This window comes from Hirundo rustica, chromosome 15 (genome assembly GCF_015227805.2).
Source record: "Hirundo rustica isolate bHirRus1 chromosome 15, bHirRus1.pri.v3, whole genome shotgun sequence".
Classification (NCBI taxonomy): Eukaryota; Metazoa; Chordata; class Aves; order Passeriformes; family Hirundinidae; genus Hirundo; species Hirundo rustica.
The window spans coordinates 3,032,538-3,051,233 of record NC_053464.1 but is presented as its reverse complement, the minus strand read 5'-3'; the positions used below and the strand labels follow the sequence as shown (position 1 = coordinate 3,051,233).

At 43.8% G+C, this 18,696-nt stretch overlaps 1 protein-coding gene across 2 annotated transcripts in view; it reads left to right on the top strand.

Moving 5' to 3' along the window:
• Window positions 1–18,696, top strand: part of GTF3C1 (general transcription factor IIIC subunit 1) — a 38,337-nt gene that overhangs the window by 15,793 nt on the left and 3,848 nt on the right. For both annotated transcript variants that reach the window (XM_040079357.1, XM_040079358.1), the window contains exons 16-34: window positions 117–262; window positions 665–762; window positions 2,256–2,352; window positions 3,077–3,254; window positions 3,655–3,790; window positions 4,795–4,930; window positions 6,676–6,757; window positions 7,396–7,581; window positions 8,062–8,219; window positions 8,344–8,486; window positions 8,672–8,753; window positions 9,891–10,003; window positions 10,954–11,016; window positions 11,535–11,628; window positions 12,513–12,685; window positions 13,187–13,471; window positions 15,375–15,628; window positions 16,964–17,250; window positions 17,768–18,428. In XM_040079357.1, the coding sequence (XP_039935291.1) occupies window positions 117–262; window positions 665–762; window positions 2,256–2,352; window positions 3,077–3,254; window positions 3,655–3,790; window positions 4,795–4,930; window positions 6,676–6,757; window positions 7,396–7,581; window positions 8,062–8,219; window positions 8,344–8,486; window positions 8,672–8,753; window positions 9,891–10,003; window positions 10,954–11,016; window positions 11,535–11,628; window positions 12,513–12,685; window positions 13,187–13,471; window positions 15,375–15,628; window positions 16,964–17,250; window positions 17,768–18,428 (3,372 nt within the window). The remainder of the gene's footprint in view (window positions 1–116; window positions 263–664; window positions 763–2,255; window positions 2,353–3,076; window positions 3,255–3,654; window positions 3,791–4,794; window positions 4,931–6,675; window positions 6,758–7,395; window positions 7,582–8,061; window positions 8,220–8,343; window positions 8,487–8,671; window positions 8,754–9,890; window positions 10,004–10,953; window positions 11,017–11,534; window positions 11,629–12,512; window positions 12,686–13,186; window positions 13,472–15,374; window positions 15,629–16,963; window positions 17,251–17,767; window positions 18,429–18,696) is intronic.

Below are 18,696 nucleotides of genomic sequence, written 5' to 3'. Positions count from 1 at the left end.
TCATTTTAGATTTTCGGGCTGTGAACTGCCAGTTGTGCTGTGCTTGAGCACTGACAGTGAAACTCCTGGTGTAAGTGTTGGGTTTGGTGTGTCTGAGGCACTGTTCTTGTTCCCAGTGTACGTGGACGACTCGTCGTGGATGCGCTACATCCCTCCCCTCCCCATGCACAGGGAGTTTGGGTTTGGATGGGCCCTTGTCAGTGACATTCTCCTCTGCTTGCCTCTCTCAGTCTTTGTGCAGATTGTACAAGTCAGCTATAAGGTACAGTGCCCTTGTTTTCTGCATAGTCTGATGATGTCAGCTGTAGCTATAGGCTGGAACAAATATCCCCTTAATCTGTTCCAGCAAAACTAGACCCTGGAGAGGAGAGGAGACACTTCAGTCTTTTACAGAAAAAGTAGTTGCTTTCACAGGCTCACTGAAAAAAAAATGTATAGCCCTTTAATACTGCAAAGTCTTAAGCTACTATTTTGCCAGGAGCTTTTTATAATCTCACTGAATCCTCTGCCTCATTGATTAACAAAAATAATGTTTAAGCATTTTACAAAAGCAGTAAGGTTTGCTTAGAAAATATTTTACTAGGCAATTCTGGTAGCAAAGCTTTATATTTGAGGGGATAGTTACATTTTGCATCATTTTGATTGACTTCTAAAATAATTCTAGGTGGAAGGTCTGGAAGATCTTTTAAATGATCCACTAAAAAAACACACTCTGATCAGATTTCTTCCAAGGCCAGTCCGACAGCAGCTCCTCTATAAAAGGTAAGCAGTTGAGTCAAAATAAGTGGCTCTAGAGAGGAACCAACAGTGGCTGACTGTTTTTTCAGTTATTTCCTGTTTGTGTCAAAGAGAACTGTGGCACTTAAGACAAGGATCATCAATCCTCAAAGGATAGTGTGCCAAACTGTATTTTTCTCTCCCAAAGGGAAGGTAATAAGAAACTAATAAACAATATTCATGTATCCTGTCAGGCAGTGCTTGAGACCTGGGAGGTTCTGTCCTTCATAACTCATCAGCAGGATGTTGCTTCTGTATAAAACACTCCTCACTGCTGCTAAATTCAGAATTTAATAGGGTCTAAGTGTTGCTGTCCTTCATAAATCTTTCCAGAGGTGCCACATTTCCCAGCTCCTACCTCTCACACATTCAGTTTCTCCTCATACTCTCCGTGGCATGTCTGCCATGGTTTGCCATTTCTCTTCCAAAAGATGTAAAACATGAGATTGGACTGAAGAAAGGAAAGTGATTTGAATGTGTGGAATCAAGAGCACCATGTTAGTTTTCCCCAGAAAGTCACTGCTGACAATTTGTGAATGGTTGGAAGTTTATATGACATTTTCCAAACCTGCAAACGTGTCTTTGATGAGGGAACAGGGCTGGGCAGTATCAGCAGCCAAGACTCTTGGGGAGCCCAGGTTTGCAATTCCAAACCTATTGCTAAATCTTAGAATTTAAAAACTGGATTTGGTGGCGTTTTCTGAAATCTGTGGGCTCCATCTGATGGGTTGATGCAAAACAGTATGACACATAACCAAGCTGTCTCTTCAGCCTCTGTTCACTAGAACTTCTAACTGAGCCAAATTTCTAGGTTTGATCTTTCTGACCCTCAGAGAAAACGCCTGCCAAAATCCAACTCCCATCTAACTGCATTTAATTAGATCTTAATGAAGTTAAATGTAGGCAAAGCTAATTTTTTACAAACTCTCAGAAACGAAATCTTGCAATTTAGTTCCTGTAACTGCCAGAATTTTGCCATAAGTGTAGGTATGCAGGATAGAAAATGCTGCACTTTTGGCTCTGCCAAAACTTTGAGCAACTGAAAGCAGTAATTTCTTAGAGCAGTAATTTTAGACAACCTCAGCTCCAAGATTCATTGCCCAGTTCTTCATACATACATACAGAAAGGCTTGTATTTAGCAGTCATGTCTTTACATAACATGAAATTGTCTGCAGATCTGCTGTTGACCATATTTAATTCGTTTTTACATATGTTTATTCTGGGTAATTTTCTTTTTTGCTATTTTGCTGAGTATCTGGTTAAAATATTTGGTGTGATTTTAGGAAAGGAAATTTGGACCCTTGGGGTATTACATGCTTTCCATAGGCTGATAATTCAAGCAAAAACACCACTTCAGAAATTCTGTAACTCAGTGGTTTGCTGAAAGCTCAGGTTGCTGCATGAAAATGTTGGATTTTCTGGAATCACTTTTCTGTTTTCGTGAGTGCTAACTGTAACACTCCTACCATTGCTGCAGGAGGTACATCTTCTCAGTGGTAGAAAACCTTCAGAGATTATGTTACATGGGGCTGCTGCAGTTTGGCCCAACAGAGAAGTTTCAAGACAAAGACCAGGTAATTAAAAAAAAAAAAAAAAAATTAAAAGGCAGTTATTCTTCATGATTTTTTCAAGATCTGGGGTTCATAATTACCTTAAATGAAGTACTGATGTTTCAGATGTATGTACAAACCTCCAGACCCAAGTCTCACTGTAAGTAGTGTGGATAATTTTTCACCTCTTTCTCTGGAACTACTGAAATGTATAATGCTGAACACTGCACACAGTAATGATCCAGAAGGTCCCAGACTGGCAAGATTTAATGAAAAATGAGTTTGACATGTTCTTTTCCATCAAGGAAAGCTTGGATGTCTGATACAGAATAAAGGCACTGATCAGAGTAAAATTATGAGATTCATATGCATCTTTTTAGAGAGAGAGCACCTGCAAAGGAGAAAGCAGACCAGACTTTATGAGGATAAGAAAGGTAATTAGGCTCCCAAACACATCCATGCAAATCCCAAGTGAGGACTTGCAGGAAATAGCCACTCTCTGGAAATCTGGAATATTCTGTGCACAAGGGTAAAAAGAAACAGTTCTAAATCTAGAAAGGAAAATCTTGGATTGCTGTCAGGGGAATTTGGGACTACAGTGCAGTAGTGTGGGAATGGGTGTGGCCTCCGTCAGAGCAGTGACTTAAAACAGCAAAGACTAAAAACTGTCCAGTTCTAACCTAGCTGTGTGCTGCTAATGAGGCAGTTTCAGTGATGTTTACAGCCCGAGCTGTGCTGTGTCTGGCAGGTGTTTGTGTACATGAAGAGAAATGCTGTGATTGTGGACACCACCAGCTGTGACCTGCACTACAACCTGGCGCAGAGCAGCCGCCCCTTTGAGCGGCGCTGGTACGTCCTCAACACCCTGCAGGACGTGGAGAACTTCTGGTTTGATCTGCAGTGTGTCTGCCTGAACACACCCCTGGGTATGGCACAGCTGGACCTCCTGAGCAGCCTCACTGCCCCTTCTGGGCACACCACAGTTCCTCTTCCCTTCCTAAAACTTGAGCTGGGCTCTGTTTTTCACTTCTGCTGTTTCGGAATGTTTGTGCATCACAAAAACAAACAAACAAACAAGTTGGGAGCTGTGTCCATATAATTCTGTGAAGTTGTGATGCCCTTGAGTTCATGGCAAAGCATTGCTGCCCTGTTGGAAGTATCAAAGTTGACAGTAGCCCTTCTCTGTGAGGAGCAGGCATGTTGTATTGAGAAGGGGTAAAAATGGCAGTACTGTGTGGGAGCAGTCGTTTGGCAGAGCAGGGTGGATTGAAGATAAGTTGAATTCTGAGGTGTCATGCCGAGAGTGAAACCCCTTTGTCTGTCCAGGAGTTGTCCGCTGTCCTCGGACCAAGAGGAGCAACCTTGGAGGGGAGGAGAGTGCCCTGGATGTGGAAAAGGAGCAGGAGTCAGCAGTGAACAAACACAACCTGGAGCGAAAGTGTGCCATGCTGGAATACACCACGTAAGTCACCTTGGCCCCTGCGAGCTGCTTGAGCAGGGCAGGCAAGAAGAACTGTTCAGGGGTTGAGGATGTTACACAGCAGCAAAAGCACTTGAGACTCCAGCACCTCAGCTGGGTGTTCTGTGGAGTTCAGGGGTGAACTGAGTCAAAGGAGATGGAGTTCTGTTTCGTGTTCCCAGTAACCTGGCTGCCAGGCAGGTGGTTGTGCTGGAGGGATGGGATAAACAGATTGGGATTTCCTTCCAGAGCAGTCCAGATGTGTGTTGCAAGGATCCTGAGGAGAGCAAAGTTGGGAGGGGATGCTTGCCATGTACAGTGAACGCCAGGAATAACAAATGTAAAGGTTCTCTATTCCTAGGCTTTACATCATGGTATCTCAAGTAGCTTCAGCAGCTCCCCAGTGCCACATTCTGAATCCTGTCCCTTTGTGCTGCACTTGGCTGTAATTGGTTGCAGATTAATTTATAATGTGGACTGTGATCTGGAGGTGTTCTCTGGAGTATTTAATCTTCTGCCTAATCACACCCAGAGTACCTGGGAGGGTTACGTGCTCACAACCTGTGACAGCCATGCAGAACCTCAGCTAAATTTTTTATATTGTGTTTTGCACTGTGGTTTAGCTCTGTCAATATTCTATTCTGTTTCAATAAACAGTCTGTTTAAAAGTATTTTCGGTTAGTTCCATGTTACAGGTAGATATATCAAGTTATCTTAAAAAAAAATAATGGAGTTGAGGGACCCAATTCCATTGATCCTTGCTTGAACTTCTTCATATGGTCCATCTGTGTCAGTAAATCTTTTAAATTGGATATCTGGTGTTTACTTGCAGTTAGGCTGGGGATGACTGTGACATGTTTAGGAGAGAAACAGTTTTGGGATGTAATTGTTGGTGTAATATTACCCCCTAAACTGGGAGTTCTGCACATTGCACACACACCAGTTAAGAGCACTGGGAAGGAATCTGTACTAAATAATTCTGTGGGTTTTGTTCCTCTTGCTGGTAGAGGCAGCAGAGAGGTGGTTGATGATGGATCCATCCCTGGAGATGGGCTGGGAGCTGCAGGTCTGGATTCCAGCTTTTATGGACATCTGAAACGCAATTGGATCTGGACTAGCTACATCATCAACAAGACCAGGAAGGTGGGTATCTTAAAATTTATACACTGTAGTGACTTCTCCAAATTTTAACATTCTTAAGGTTGAGGTAGTGACACCAAATTCTTACTGTGTGCATGCTCTCAGTGAGGGTCTGCAGCACTGGAATGAAATGAGTGCCAGAAGTTTTCACAAATCTTGGTGCTGAACTGAATGAAAGAACTGGACATAAATTTTATTTGACAATTGAATTTGACAATGGATTTGTTAGTAGATTCAACCAAAGGAGAAATACTTCAATGATGGAGCAGTTCACACTGTTCAGTGGTTCCTCTTGCCTTTCTGAAGTGTAGAAGTTATCAGACAAAAAGCAAAACATCCAAAACAAGGAAATACACAAGGGAAAAAAATAAAAGCCAAAAAACAGGGAGCCCAACACAATGCAAATAAGAATTCTGGCTAATGTCCTGTCTCTGATGGAAGCTTGTGAGTGCAAGGGATATTTCCTCAGATTGCTCTCCCAGCTGTCTGCAATTTTGGCTCAAGGCCATTCTAAATCTGGGGCTGATGTTTCAAAGCGGTAATAGCTTTTTTCTTTTAGAGTTAATTTGTCTGGGTTTTGAGCATACATAAGTCTTTACTGTCCCCAGCCTGCTGTGGCAAAGTGTTTCAAATTCCTGCTATTTGCCACCACTTCCTTTTGATGCTTTAAGCTCCACAGTAATTGAAGAACTAAGGGAAGCTGTGAAAAATACATTTCTCATTATTCTTACTGTTTCACTGGATTTTTGTAAACATGTGTCACATCTCTCATATTCATCTCCTTTTTTTAAGACTGACATCTGCTATTCCCAGCATGGAAATGTCTGTCTTTAATCATTCTTGTTGCCATTATTTTGACCCATGATAGTTCTACTTGTCCTTCTCAGGGTGGAAATACAATCTGAGAGTGCTTTAAGGTTGTGCCCAAACACAGATTTTTACAGCTGCTTAGTGTTGCTTTACTTCCCTAAGAATCCCATACATTTCCTGTGCTTTTTCACCATCACCAGGCATTGAGCAGGGACTTTCTCTGAACTGCCTGTAATTACTCTCCCCTAAGCAGTGCACAAATCAGAGCCTATCAGTGGATGTAAAATTAGAGTTGCTAATTTATTTCCCTCAGGCAGGATCATTTCACTCTTAATTCTGTCTGCTGTTCAGTCACCTCCTTGCTGAGCAGTAACACAGCCTCCAGGAGCTCTTTGGTCTCTGTTTTCCTCTCCACATCTTGTGGCCAACTTCTGCCCACAGTGAACTCCACGCAAGAGAAATGGGTTTAGCAGAGAATGGCAAAACTCCCAATACATTGCAGTTGGTTCAGGCTCAGATTTAGGATGGACAGAATGTGCTACGGGAGGTTTGTGTTTGCATTTTGGTTTTGTGCTTTTCACAAGTTCCTTTGGAATGTAAAATGCTTTGGAAAAATACTGTTTTTCAGCAAACTCTGCTCAGCCTCTGTAGCACTGAAAGAATCCAGCATTTCTTTTCCAGTAATTACTGCTTGTAAACTTGAGGAGATTTCTAACCTTCACAGTCTAGTGGTCATTCCAGTGTGATTTAATAAAAGCTCTGGAGCCATTCTAATGTGTGGTAGTAATAATACAAATGAGTTCTTTCTTATTGCCAGGGATCTTTTCCTTTACACTGCAAATTTATTTCTGACACTACTCAGATTATAAGAGTAGACTGTTGTTAAAACCAGTGCACCCCTTTTGCATGCCACCTTTTTTAAAGCTGTGTTGTCTTAGGAAAATACAGTTCCTGAAAATGGACTGACTGCAAGACTCCAAACCTTCCTCACCAAACACCCCCTGCCACTCAGTACTGGAGGTAAGGCCTGAGACTGTGCCACAGCTCCTGCAGCCTTTGTCAAACCCAGCATGGAGGGTGTGGGTTGCTCTTGTCCCCTTCCAGTAATCTGGGATGCTACTGGGGCAGTAAAACAGATAAATTATTTTGTTCCCTATTACTGGCTATATGGAACAATATTTTTTTATCTAGTATTGATGACATGGGTTGGTCCTGTCTCCTTACAATGATCTAGGATACTTCTGGGGCTGTAAAACAGATGTGTAAATAACTTCTTATAAAACAACAATTTCTAGCCTTTGTAATTTCTGATGTGCAGTTTGCAGAAAGTCCAGGGGGACCAATGTTTTGTAGCACTGTTATCCAGCCTAATGTTTGAGCTAAGGAGGAGAAAATGCTTCAGGTTGGATGTAAAACCTCAGCTCTGTTCCCTTGTGTTTGTGCTCTGTAAACTGGACTTAATTACTTGATGATTCCTCATTAACGTAGGAATTTATTCTGTGAGCTGCTGCAAAGGGGCATGAAATGACAAGGCTAACAAAGAGCAATTCTGAGAGGGCATTTGTCTTTTAAATTTACTGAAATTTGTCATTTGGTCTTTATACCTTAACATTGTCGTTGCTATAAAGTTCCACTGCTGTAAATATGTCTCATTTTAGGTAACACAATTAATATTTTGGGAGAAGCAAAGGTAGGATCAGAGTCACTTTTCCAGAAAGAGGAATGTATTGAAATAACTAAAGAACCAACCCAGGATCGAACGAAACGAGTGAGAGGCGGAAAAAGCCAAAAGAGGAAGAGGCTTAGGAAAGATGTTGGAAAGAAGACAAAGAAGAAGAAGAAAGGTAAGAAACAGAAAAAGCAGCATCCTTTACTATGCCTAGGCCTGCAGGAAGCTGCTCTGGAAAAGAGGGTGTGGGACAGGACAGCTCTGTGGCCGTGTCTGTGGGTTGCCTCAGTCAGTGAGGAGGCTCAGGTGTCGTGGGGAGTAGCAGCAGCATGTTATGCCAGTATGTGAGCCCATGGCTCAGGCTGGAGGAATCCTCATGGAGTCTGTGCCACGGCAGCTCCCTGCCATCCACTATCAGCTCTTGATAGCTGGCTTAAAGATTCCTCGTGGTTGCCAATTTGCCAATTAAAGTGTTCGTTTTCTCCTGCCTGGGTGAATTATTACTGCATTTCACCTTTAGACTGCAACTTCCTTCCCTTCTCATCTCTCGTTCTTACAAACTTGAACTGGTGCTGAGCCTGTGATAGAAGTTTGAGTCAATCAGAATCTAAAGTGCTGAGGTAAATGTCTCTCTTTGTTTCCCTGGCTCTGTCAGAAGAGGATTCAGCAGACAAAAGCAAACGGTTGCGCTACCATGACAAGGCTGACCAGAGCGCCCTGCTGAGGATGACGCGGCTGCGCGTCACCTGGACGGTGCAGGAGGACAGCCTGCTCATGCTCTGCAGGATTGCCAGCCACGTGCTCAATGCCAAGGTGCTGAGCACACCCAGCCGGGTGCTGCACTCACAGTTCACCAGGCAGGAGCTCATCCTGCTCTCAGTGTGTGTGTAACCCCACACAGGGAGTTTAACTGCAGACACTCATGTCCCTCCCGCAGGTGAAAGGGCCCTTTGTGCCCTGGCAGGTGGTGAGGGACCTCATGCACTCCAGCTTCGAGGAGTCCCTGGATAAAACCTCCCATTCCGTGGGACGGAGAGCCCGCTACATTGTCAGAAACCCACAGACCTACCTCAATTACAAGTAAGAAGTTTTCTGTGTTCTAGATACAGGCTAAATTCTCCTGAAGAGACATGGTCCTCCTACGTATTTCTTTTGTTTCGTGGCAGTTAAAAATTTCATCTTGCTTGCACCCTGCTGCTGTCAGATCTGTTTTGAACTGGGAAAATTTCAGCTCTGAGCAGCACCTTCAATTGTATCTCTTGCAGAGTTTGCCTTGCAGAGGTTTACCAAGATAAAGCCCTCATTGATGATTTCATGAATAGAGAAAATAATTATGAAGATCCACAGGTAGGAGGAAAGCATTCCAAAAATTCATAGAGTATTATGCCGTTTGGATTACCGAGTCCTTGCACTGTGATTTCATGTCTTTTCTCTCCCTTGAACCTTTAGCTATTTTAAAAATAGAATCATTGTAAAAATGCAGCATCATTGCTGGTTTGGGAGCGAAGTGTACACAGGGCAGCTTTCCAAAGGCACATAAACAGTCCCCTGTGCAACAGCCATTGTGTTTTCAATGTGCTTGTTTATCAACATCCGTGACTAAACATCTCTGTCTGCTGATTCTTTTTTTATCCTTCCAGCCACGTTGCTATCTGAGCAAGAAAATGGTTTTGCTCTGTAATTTCTAATTTTTTATTCCAGTTGTGTGTTGAAATGTCACCTTAGCTTCTGTGGATGAGTGCAGGAATGCAGGCAAATTTTTATAATACTTGATTTGAGCAACCAAAAGATTTTTTTTTTTCCATTTAAATGAACCATAATTTCAAAACAAAAAGTTGTTTACACTTTCAGTGCAAACAATTCCATTTTGATTTTCAGATTTTTTTCAGAACTGGGACAGTGTCACAGCAAGATGATTTTTCTCCAGGAATGACAATTCATACCATTGTCAGAAAAGCCCGTCAGTTCTGTTGTTAGATTCCTGTTGCTCTAAAGGAAGAGCAGATTTTATTGATGAGACGTCACTGAAATAAATGTGTGTCCCCGTGCCCAATGTCTGTCCTTGGAAGGAAATAAAAACTTGTTTCCAGAGAACGTTCCTCTGATGTAACAGGTGTTCTCCAAGCCATGACTGTGCAAACAGACTTCATGGAGAACATGGAGAAGCCTGCAGGGCTTGAGCAGAAGCTTAAACATAGCTCTAGCAAGAGATCTTGCTGTTAATTCAGGAAATTGTCTTAGAACATATGTTCATGCTTGGCTTGTAGCTGTGAGCTGATTACAGATGGAACCTGCAACTGTTCACTGAATCAGCAAACACAAACTGCACAAGCTTTTCACTGCCTTGCCTTGGCTGTGGGACTGCTTCTGACTTCAGAATTCAGCTATTGCTACAAGAATTTCCATGCACACTTGAAAAGTAGAGGGGTTATTCCCACTCGAAGAAATAGTGGTTGATGACATTTATGGCTCCTCTTTTCCAAGGTTTGTGCAAAGGAGTTTAAAGAGTTTGTGGAAAGACTGAAAGAGAAATTCAGTTCGACCCTGGGGAATCCCAAACTGGAGATTCCTGACACTCTGGAGGAACTCTTTTCCAGGTATTTTAATCATGGTGCTCTTGGCTCTGCACATGGGGTGAGGCAGTGAGAGGGAACAGCAATTCAGAACAGGTCTCTTCTCTGGGAATGATTTACATCCTCTGTACTTGTACCCTTAGTAAGAAAAGAAGTTTTACTAAAATCAACCAGCAATGTTGCTTTCATATCCACACTTCCTAAATACAGATAAGTGGTTTTCAGTTATTTGCACAATTTTTCTGGTTTCAAACCATTCTTATTGCTAAATAAGACTTTTAAACCAGAAATTCACTACAGCAAATTTTCCTTAATTGTCAAGTCCTCAACCTTGATGTTAGAGGTGTTGCTGCTCAGGTGTAACTTTTCATTGCAATAGAAATCTAGCATTTTCCAGATTAACTGGCCCAATTTTCTATCACAATTTGTAGCTGGTTGCTCAGCTGAATCATTTCAGTGCTGCTAAAAGTATTGATAAGGAAGAGCACTCAGCCTTGTACAGCATTCTCCAGCTCCAGGTTGTTAAGCTTTTTCATGATGATTAACACTTGAAGAGCAGTGTGGGAAAATTGTGTCTCAGACCATTTTATGATAATAAATTTAGCACCTTTGTAATTTTTCTTAGTTTGGGAAGAGCTGTGCATTACAGCAAAAGTACTGCTGGCGGTAACTGGAAGTTACCAAAACCTCAGTAAAATGACAAATCCTTTCAGTGCTGGAACTGTCTCCTGTCCATTGTTTTATCTCCTTGTCAACAGATATTTGAGTGGAGATGGATCTGGACAGTTCTTTTCCTGTCTCACCCTTGTGCTGAGGGCTGCTGGAGCAGACAGTCCCCTGGAGCAGACAGTCCCCTGGGCTGGCCCAGCACTTGCCTCGTTAGCAGTTGTGCTCATCAGCCTCTGAGCTTCATGGCTGATGCAAAATCACAGCAAATCTGGTTCCAGTGCTCTCCTTTCCCTTCCCTTAACTAGATTTCGAGTGCTGGCAATCGGAGAAGACACAAATCAAGGCACCAAAGAGGATAATCTGAGCAGGTGAGTAGCAATAGCACCATTTTCCTCATTAGGACCAGGCCACATCAGCTCCTCCCATCTGTGGAAGTCATATAAAGAGTGTCCTAATTCAATGTTTTTATCTGTTTGTTGCAGTGTATAAATTTATTAAAAGAAAAATAATTCGACAAGACTGCAGGGAGCTCTGACATAGATTTAGCAGATAAAATGATGACAGAGATGACCTCAAAATTTTTTTTATCACTGGGACAACAGTGTACATTTTCTATGTGGGTGTTGTATCTTAAGAGGAGATGTTATCAGGGAGAACTTTGTGTCAAATTATCTGGCCTGATCCAAAAATTTGTGGTGGAAGGTGAGGGGAAATGTAACAGATTCCTTTACATGAATGATCCTCAGCTGTAGGATCTCATGCCTCTATGCTTCTATTTCAGAAGCACGTGATGGAGTTTGTAGATTTTTGTGCTGGTCTGATGGGTACCTCATGTTCAAAAAGCACCAGGAGTAAATGTTTTTCTCTTCTTTCTTTTTTCTTTCAGTATTTATGATATTCATTTTCTAGTGCTGCAGAATCTGATTCAGAGCACATTGGCACTCTCAGATAACCAGATGGAATCTTGCCAGTCATTTCAGGTACAGTGTCTGGACCAAACTTTACTGCTCATAGAATCATGAAATTGTCTAGCTTGGAAAAGACCTTTAAGATCATCAAGTCCAACCATCAGCCCAGCATTGCCAAGGCCACCACTAAACCACGTCCCCAGGTGCCACATCCACATGTGATCATACAAGCCTAAAGTTTCTCCTCCCTCCCTTTGCACATTCCTTTTTCAAATGGAAGAAAAGAAACCTGGAAACTTGGATTTGTATCCATTCTGTGAAGAGTATTCTGCTCTTAGGAAATAATATATTGTAGGAGGATTTTCAGTTTGTTGTTTTCTCTCTGAGGATGAGATTGCAAGATGTGAGGTTGAAGCAATCCCCTAAAACCACATGAAATAAGCTCCATATCACTACAGTGGGTCAAGCTGTACCATGCTTTAGTGCCCAGCTGAGCAGCTGGAATGTTCTGGAGGAGATATCACAGAAACAGTCCTAAAACCCAGCTGACAGTGGTGTTGGGGCACTTCTCCTCCAGTGTTGGGAACTACAAAAAGAGATCAGCAAGTGCTTAAGTAAGGTCAAAGTTCAAAGGGGGTTTAACAGCTCATAAGCAAGAGTGGAACCTGGATAGCCAAGCTCACAGAACCAAGCGTTCCTGAGCTGAAATGAGGGGAAGAATTTACCAAAATGTGTGGCAGAGGAGCATTTTTCACACCTATAATTCCAGTGGGAGCCTGATTCCATTTTGCATATCAAGCGTTCTGTAGTATTACGTTAATTTAATTGGCGTTTACCGTGGCAAGTCTGGAAGGCCATAAAAGGAAGAGAGGAATAAAGTGAATTTATACGGCCGATTTTCATTCTGGCCTGTGCTTCACATCCATCCTGTGAGCTGTCACTGAGATGTCTTGCAGACGTTCCGGCTGTACCAGGAGTACCGGGATGACATCCTGGTGAAGGCCTTCCTGGAGTGCCAGAGGAGGAGCCTGGTGAACCGGCGCAGGGTGAACCACACGCTGGGGCCCAAGAAGAGCCGCGCTCTGCCCTTCGCGCCCATGTCCTACCAGCTGTCCCAGAGCTACTACAGGTGGGTGGCAGGGCGGCACTGCTGGGCTTGGGGCAAAGGGAAACGTCTGCACAAGCCTGGTATAGAGGTGACAACGCACGAGAAGTGTGCAGAGCAAGGAACCTCCAGCTGAAGGTGAAGCTGACATCATTTATGGGAGCAGTCAGGGCGCTGCGGGAATAGAGCCAAGGGTGCTGGGCAGGACTTCAGAGACACAGAGGGGAGGAGATGCAGCAGCACAGTTGTAGACGTGGTGGGAAGATTTCTTGAGCACTCCTGTGAAGCAGAAGATGATAGCTTTGCTTTTTATTTGCTATATGCTACCTGACCTTTACACAGTGCATGAACACCTAATGTTCTGGAAATTGTAGGACTGTGAAAGCAGGTGTGGAAGGTGCTTGGTCACCAGCTCTAGCATGAAACTTCAATTGTTTTGCTCCTTTGTGCTACCATAATTGTAAAACTCATTCTCAGTCAGAGCAGATCTTGAAGGATTTATGCTTCTTCTGTGTTTTTGTGCAGAGTTTTTACATGGCGCTTCCCCAGTACCATTTGTACAGAGTCCTTCCAGTTCCTGGAGAAGCTCAAGGATGCTGAAAAATCAGACCAGCCACACAACTTCTCATTTAAAGATGAAGAAAATGCATCATCAGAAGGCATGGTGGCATTTCCCATGGATGGCCCTGGGGGCCAGTGTGTGGCCATGCTTTCCCTGTTCTCCCTGGGACTGGTGGCTGTGAATGTGAGAATCCCAGAGCAGATCATTGTGGTGGACAGCTCTATGGTGGAAAATGAAGTGATAAAAAGGTAAATGCTGTTATTTTCATTAGAGAATACAGTTTGGGGATAATTTGGATGAAATTGGACAGGAATTAGCATTTCCTGCACTGCACTGTGGCATTTTTACTGTGCTGTTTAGATTTTTATTTCTGAGGAGACTTAATGGCACTTAAGTTAGTGCCTGTCATTATAGCCCTGGGCTGCATTTGCCTTCACATGCCACATTTCAATTGCTTGGCACTTCAGTGCCATCAGAGCTGACAGGGAAAGGAGAGCACTGGGTGCTACAGGAGCATTTTCATCAGCCTTGTGCCTTGCCATGTCACAGACTGAGAGGACTGGTAACAAGCTTTCAGCTTTATCAGTGAAACCTCTCATCACAGCAGTGCTTCTGTGCACTGCCTCCTCTTGGATTTCATTTTCCTGTAAGCCTGCAGTAATGTCCCCAGGCAGCGGGAGCCTGGGAGCCCTTTTCCTTACAGTCATTATATGCTTTCTTAAAAGTGCAACTAAAGTATCTTAGTAATTTGACCTGCTGCTTCCTGTTGTGAATACACATGGAAAACACTTTGTTCTCTTTCTCTTAAGTGCAGCTTAATACCTGCTTGAGGACTGTTATTGTGGCCCCTCTCCCATAACATGCTGTTCTTTAAAATGAGCAGTTTCAGTTCCTTCGCTTCATTCATGTTACCCAGTTCTCTGTCTTTCTTATTATTTTCTTCTGCACTGAATTGTGATGTCAAAAACCAAATGCTATTCTCTTGCTGGCAGCTCTGTGCCAATTCCATGCTGTTACATAGGTGAAACACCTGCTAATGTATCCCAAGATTCTGAAGGGCCATGGCCTTGCCAAAAAAGAGCAGCCAAACCCCCCCAGTGCAGTGATCCATGCAGAGTTTGTGATTCTTGTGACTCACCTAACAAGCTTCTTTTCCTTTATCTGGTTAACTGTTCCCTCTCAGTGTGGAGGGACAGATGCAGAGTACTGTCATATAAATAACATGCATTTGTCATAGGGAATTGCTCCCTGCTCTTTTCCAGGCTGACTCTCCAGTGTGCTGGAGATGTTTTGAATGCAAATCCCAGTTTCTCATAGACTTGCAGTGTTCTCAGTGATCCTGTGCAAGCTGAATGAGCTGTTTTGTCAGCCAGGTCATTAAAAAAATCCCCTGAGCCCCATTGCTGAGTAGGGTATCTTGACTAGTGCACTCACTATTTTTTTTTAATTATGTGTTCCCTTTCAATTTTAAATGTGTTTTAAAAGAAGGTACTTAAGGTCTAACTCATCTTAGAAAAGGCTGGAAGGAACCTTTCATTGTCCCTAGCATAATCTGCTTATATCAGAGGCAGCTTCAGAGTTAGATCAGGTTGTTCAGAGCCTCCAGCTTTATCCATAGTGGCTCTTGTCATGTCCTGGAATAAATAGCGTTGGTTTGACTAAGTTTGTGTCTGGGAAATCCATCCTGGCTGCTACTGCTAATCTTTTATTTACTTGGAGGACATCTGCAGTTTGGTTTTTGGTGGTTTTTTAATTATTATTTTTTAAAAGTAACTGAAATCTGTAACTCTTCTCCTTTTCGCTCTGAAAAATAAACAGTCTGCCCCATCCTGCAGCATCCCTCATGCTCTCAGGGTCTGCATCTGCTGAACCAAAGAGCTTCAGCACTGGAAGCTATTTTGGGTTCATTTCAACACATTTGCAAAAAAAGAAAGAGTTTCCTTTCCCAGGGCCCTTTAGTGTATTTCCCTTGCTATAGTTCTCGTTGTCAGTGCTCTAAATCAGCCTGGTGTGGACACTGCCACAGCTGTCCAGGACTAAAGCCCAGAGCACAGGAGCACCGTGTCCTTGCTCTGCTCAGTGTTACAAATCACCTCCCTCTTTTGGGGAAAAAACCCAACAAACAAATCTAACCTCCTGTGTTTGCCGTAGCTTGGGAAAAGAAGCACTTGAGGATGACGATGATGACGATGATGACTTGGATGACAGCTCTGGAGGCAAACGCAGAATCGAAGTGAAACCTCGCCAGGCCTCTCACACCAATTATTTACTGATGAGAGGCTACTACTCGCCTGGCATTGTGAGCACACGCAACCTGAGCCCCAGTGACAACATCGTGGTCAACTCCTGCCAGGTGAAGGTCAGGCTCAGGTGTACCCCCATCCCAGGAAGGCTCAGCTCTCCAGGTTAGTTCTGTTTGGCCTAAAGTGCACAGAAGTGGCTTGGAGCAAGAGAGGTGGTGAACTCACCTGCTGAGGAATTGATTTAAACAAGGGCCCCTAACAGGAACATTGTGTTTTTATTACACATCAAGTTTGTAAGGCTGAAATCTCCTGATTTAAAACAGATGGCTGACTTGGGCTTTTGTTGTTAACAAGGCCTTGCCTCTGTTTCATGTTGTGTTAAACTCTTACTGCAGTCTGCTCTCTGCTCTGTTACCCCTCTCCAGGAGGTTTTTCAGTTCCTTCAACAACTTAAAATACCATATGATATCACAGCCAGGCTTTCTCTTCTATAAAGAGAATAGAAAATCTTTTAGAGCTCCTTGAATGGAAATTCTCATTTAACTTGTCTCATGCAAGTGCCTGAATTAGTGGTGTCCAAGGTCTGGCCCCTTACCTCAGTAATTTAAACATTTTTATAATATCTAGAGTTGACTGCCTGCAGTTCATCAGCACTGCCCCTTCTTAAAGAGCATCTTGTTTTCAGCTCTAATGCAAATGTTTCCAGAGCTTTTAGCTCTCCAGCTGACGTGGTCTAGTGCTGCCACTGCCCATTTCCATTGCTGTTGTGACAGAGGTAAAACAGAAATTCTTTCTCCTGTCTCTGCTGCCTCTTGTGCGCTCCAGCTGCTCATTACAGCTGAGCCCATCTTTCCTTGACAGCTGCCCCAAAAGTTCCAGAGGCAAATGTGGAGCAGCCTGCAGGTAAAAGGGAAGGGAGCAGTGCCAGAGCTGCCCCCTCATCAGCCAGGACTGGGATAGGGGTTACATGGCTTCAGTTGTGGATACTATGTACAGGGGCAGTGCTGGACCTGTCACTGAACAAAGAGGTGCTTTGTTGAACTAATTGTCTAAAGCATTGTCAAGTGGTGACATTGTCAACTGGCCAACAGCTTTCTGCTGTGGATTTTTGGATTAAAAGTGTCCTCTGCAGCATTTCCTTGCCCTAGAATTTTCACTTGACCTTCTGCAAGAAAAATGGAGAGGATTCTCTCATTAACTCAGAACTGAGCTGACCCAGTGTTAGAGGGAACATCCCTAGGTGCTCACTGCCTTCCAGCCATAATTTGCTTTGCTGGGAGAGTAAGCCCTTGTAAACCAGCCTGCTCCTCTTTACAGGTCTTTTCAGACAGATGTGCAAGGTAGAAAGGAAAAAGGGAACTGCAGCAATGAAGAGAGAAAGCTGAGCTCTGTTTTTAATTGGTCAAGAACACCTCTGATCTGTTTGTCTTCCTGCAGTGTGTTAAACAGTAACTGCTGCTTCACAGCTTAAACTCCCATGGTTTATTTGCTTTGCAGTTCCTTCCCTGCTGGATCACATGTCCGTGGGCATCTCCTGCCTCCCTGAAACTTTCACCAGGCTGATAAAAATCCAGGAGGAAGACTATGAGGTGGAGAAGTTTCTCCAGGAGTGTACAGAGCATTATGGGTACAGCCCTGGGGATGTGGAGGCCATTCTGGAGGTCAGGAAGGCCATAGAGGCAACTTCCCACTTTGGGATTTGCAAAGCTGAGCTGAGCCAGCGTTTCTGCAGCTATGAACAGGTGGAAGCTGAACGCAGCAGGAGCTTGGAGCAGTACATTCAGGTGGGTTTACAGCCAGCTGCTTTCCATACATTAATGTCTGCATGCTTAGCATTCCCCTTGAACAGGACGAGCTTCCAGGCTGTTGGAAGCAACTATAAATTGAACAGTTATTTATGTTAGGGAGGAGATCACACACCACACCTGACAGCAATCTCGCCTCAAAGTTAGCAAGGCCAAAAATTAAAGCAGCACTTAATCAAAGATAGAAATGAACTGTTTCAGAAACCTAGAGGTGCTGACATCAATCTTTGGAAGCAAAGTACTTGTTCTCAGTTATATTTTTAACTTTAAGCTCAAGAAAAACATCTCGTGCTGTAATTTCAGGAAGCCTTAAGGGGTAAAACATATTTTCTACTTCAGTGCAGCTAGGGGCAAAATTGAATATTCTACTAAACTCTTGCTTCTCCCTTGCTGGCAGTTAAATCATGACAATTCCATGACACCGGGTTAAAGTGACATTTTTCAGTGAAAGCTCCTGTGATCATTTGTTGTGAGGTTTTTTGTTTGTTTCCTACAGGACCTCATTGAAATGCAGCAGGTTTTAGAAGTAGGAGGCCACAGTGTCAGACTGGTGGCAATAGTGTTTGCCAAGCCCTGGCTGCTGCGCTCGGTGTGCCTGAAGAACAAAGCAGAGGATGCTGAGCAGCCAGGGGCAGACACTGCCCCAGATGTGCCACAGGAACACCCGTCCCCGGAGCCAGGGAAGGGACAGGAATGTGTGGGACAGGAGGAGCAGCTGGGAAAAGACACGCAGTGCGCCAGTGATGATGAGCCCCCGAGGAAGAGATGCAGGACTGATGTCCTTGAGGGTGACAGTCACCTCTGCCAGGGGGCACAGCCTGCTCTGGCAAGTGCAGATGGCAGGAACTCGGGTGCAGCTGTTTCTGAGCCTGTCCCAAGGAAGGAAGCTGTTACTGGGGGAGAAGAAGCTCCCGGAGGAGGCTCCCTGGGAGGGCAGGAGGAACCCCCAGCTGAACTCCCAGAGCCTGCTGCACAGGCTGTGGATGTGGACACTTACAAGGAACAAGATAAACCTTGTTCTGAGGACAAAGAATTCGAAGTAGAGAGCGATGAGCTCGGCACTGAGCAGAGCAAGCAGTTCCCTACCCCTAAACAGTCAGCCAGCGAGCAGGATGATGATCTTCCCTACCTCCAGGAGAACCCAGGAGCCTCTAAAGGTATGGAGAGCCCTCTGATACTTGAAATACAAACCAGCTCATCAGCAGTCGATCCCAAACCAGTAGCTCCACTTTATAAGCAAATCCTAGATTCTTTATGCAGTTGTTCCAGAGAGATTGTCTTCTCTCACAGATAAATTGGCATAACACTAATTCATCTGGAAGTCTCAGAGTTTTCAACTGCATCACATAATCCTTCCTGTGCCTTTTGCTGGAATGACTAGTCCAGAAGTATGTTTTCCTTAGAAACTTGTTTCCATGTCTTAAA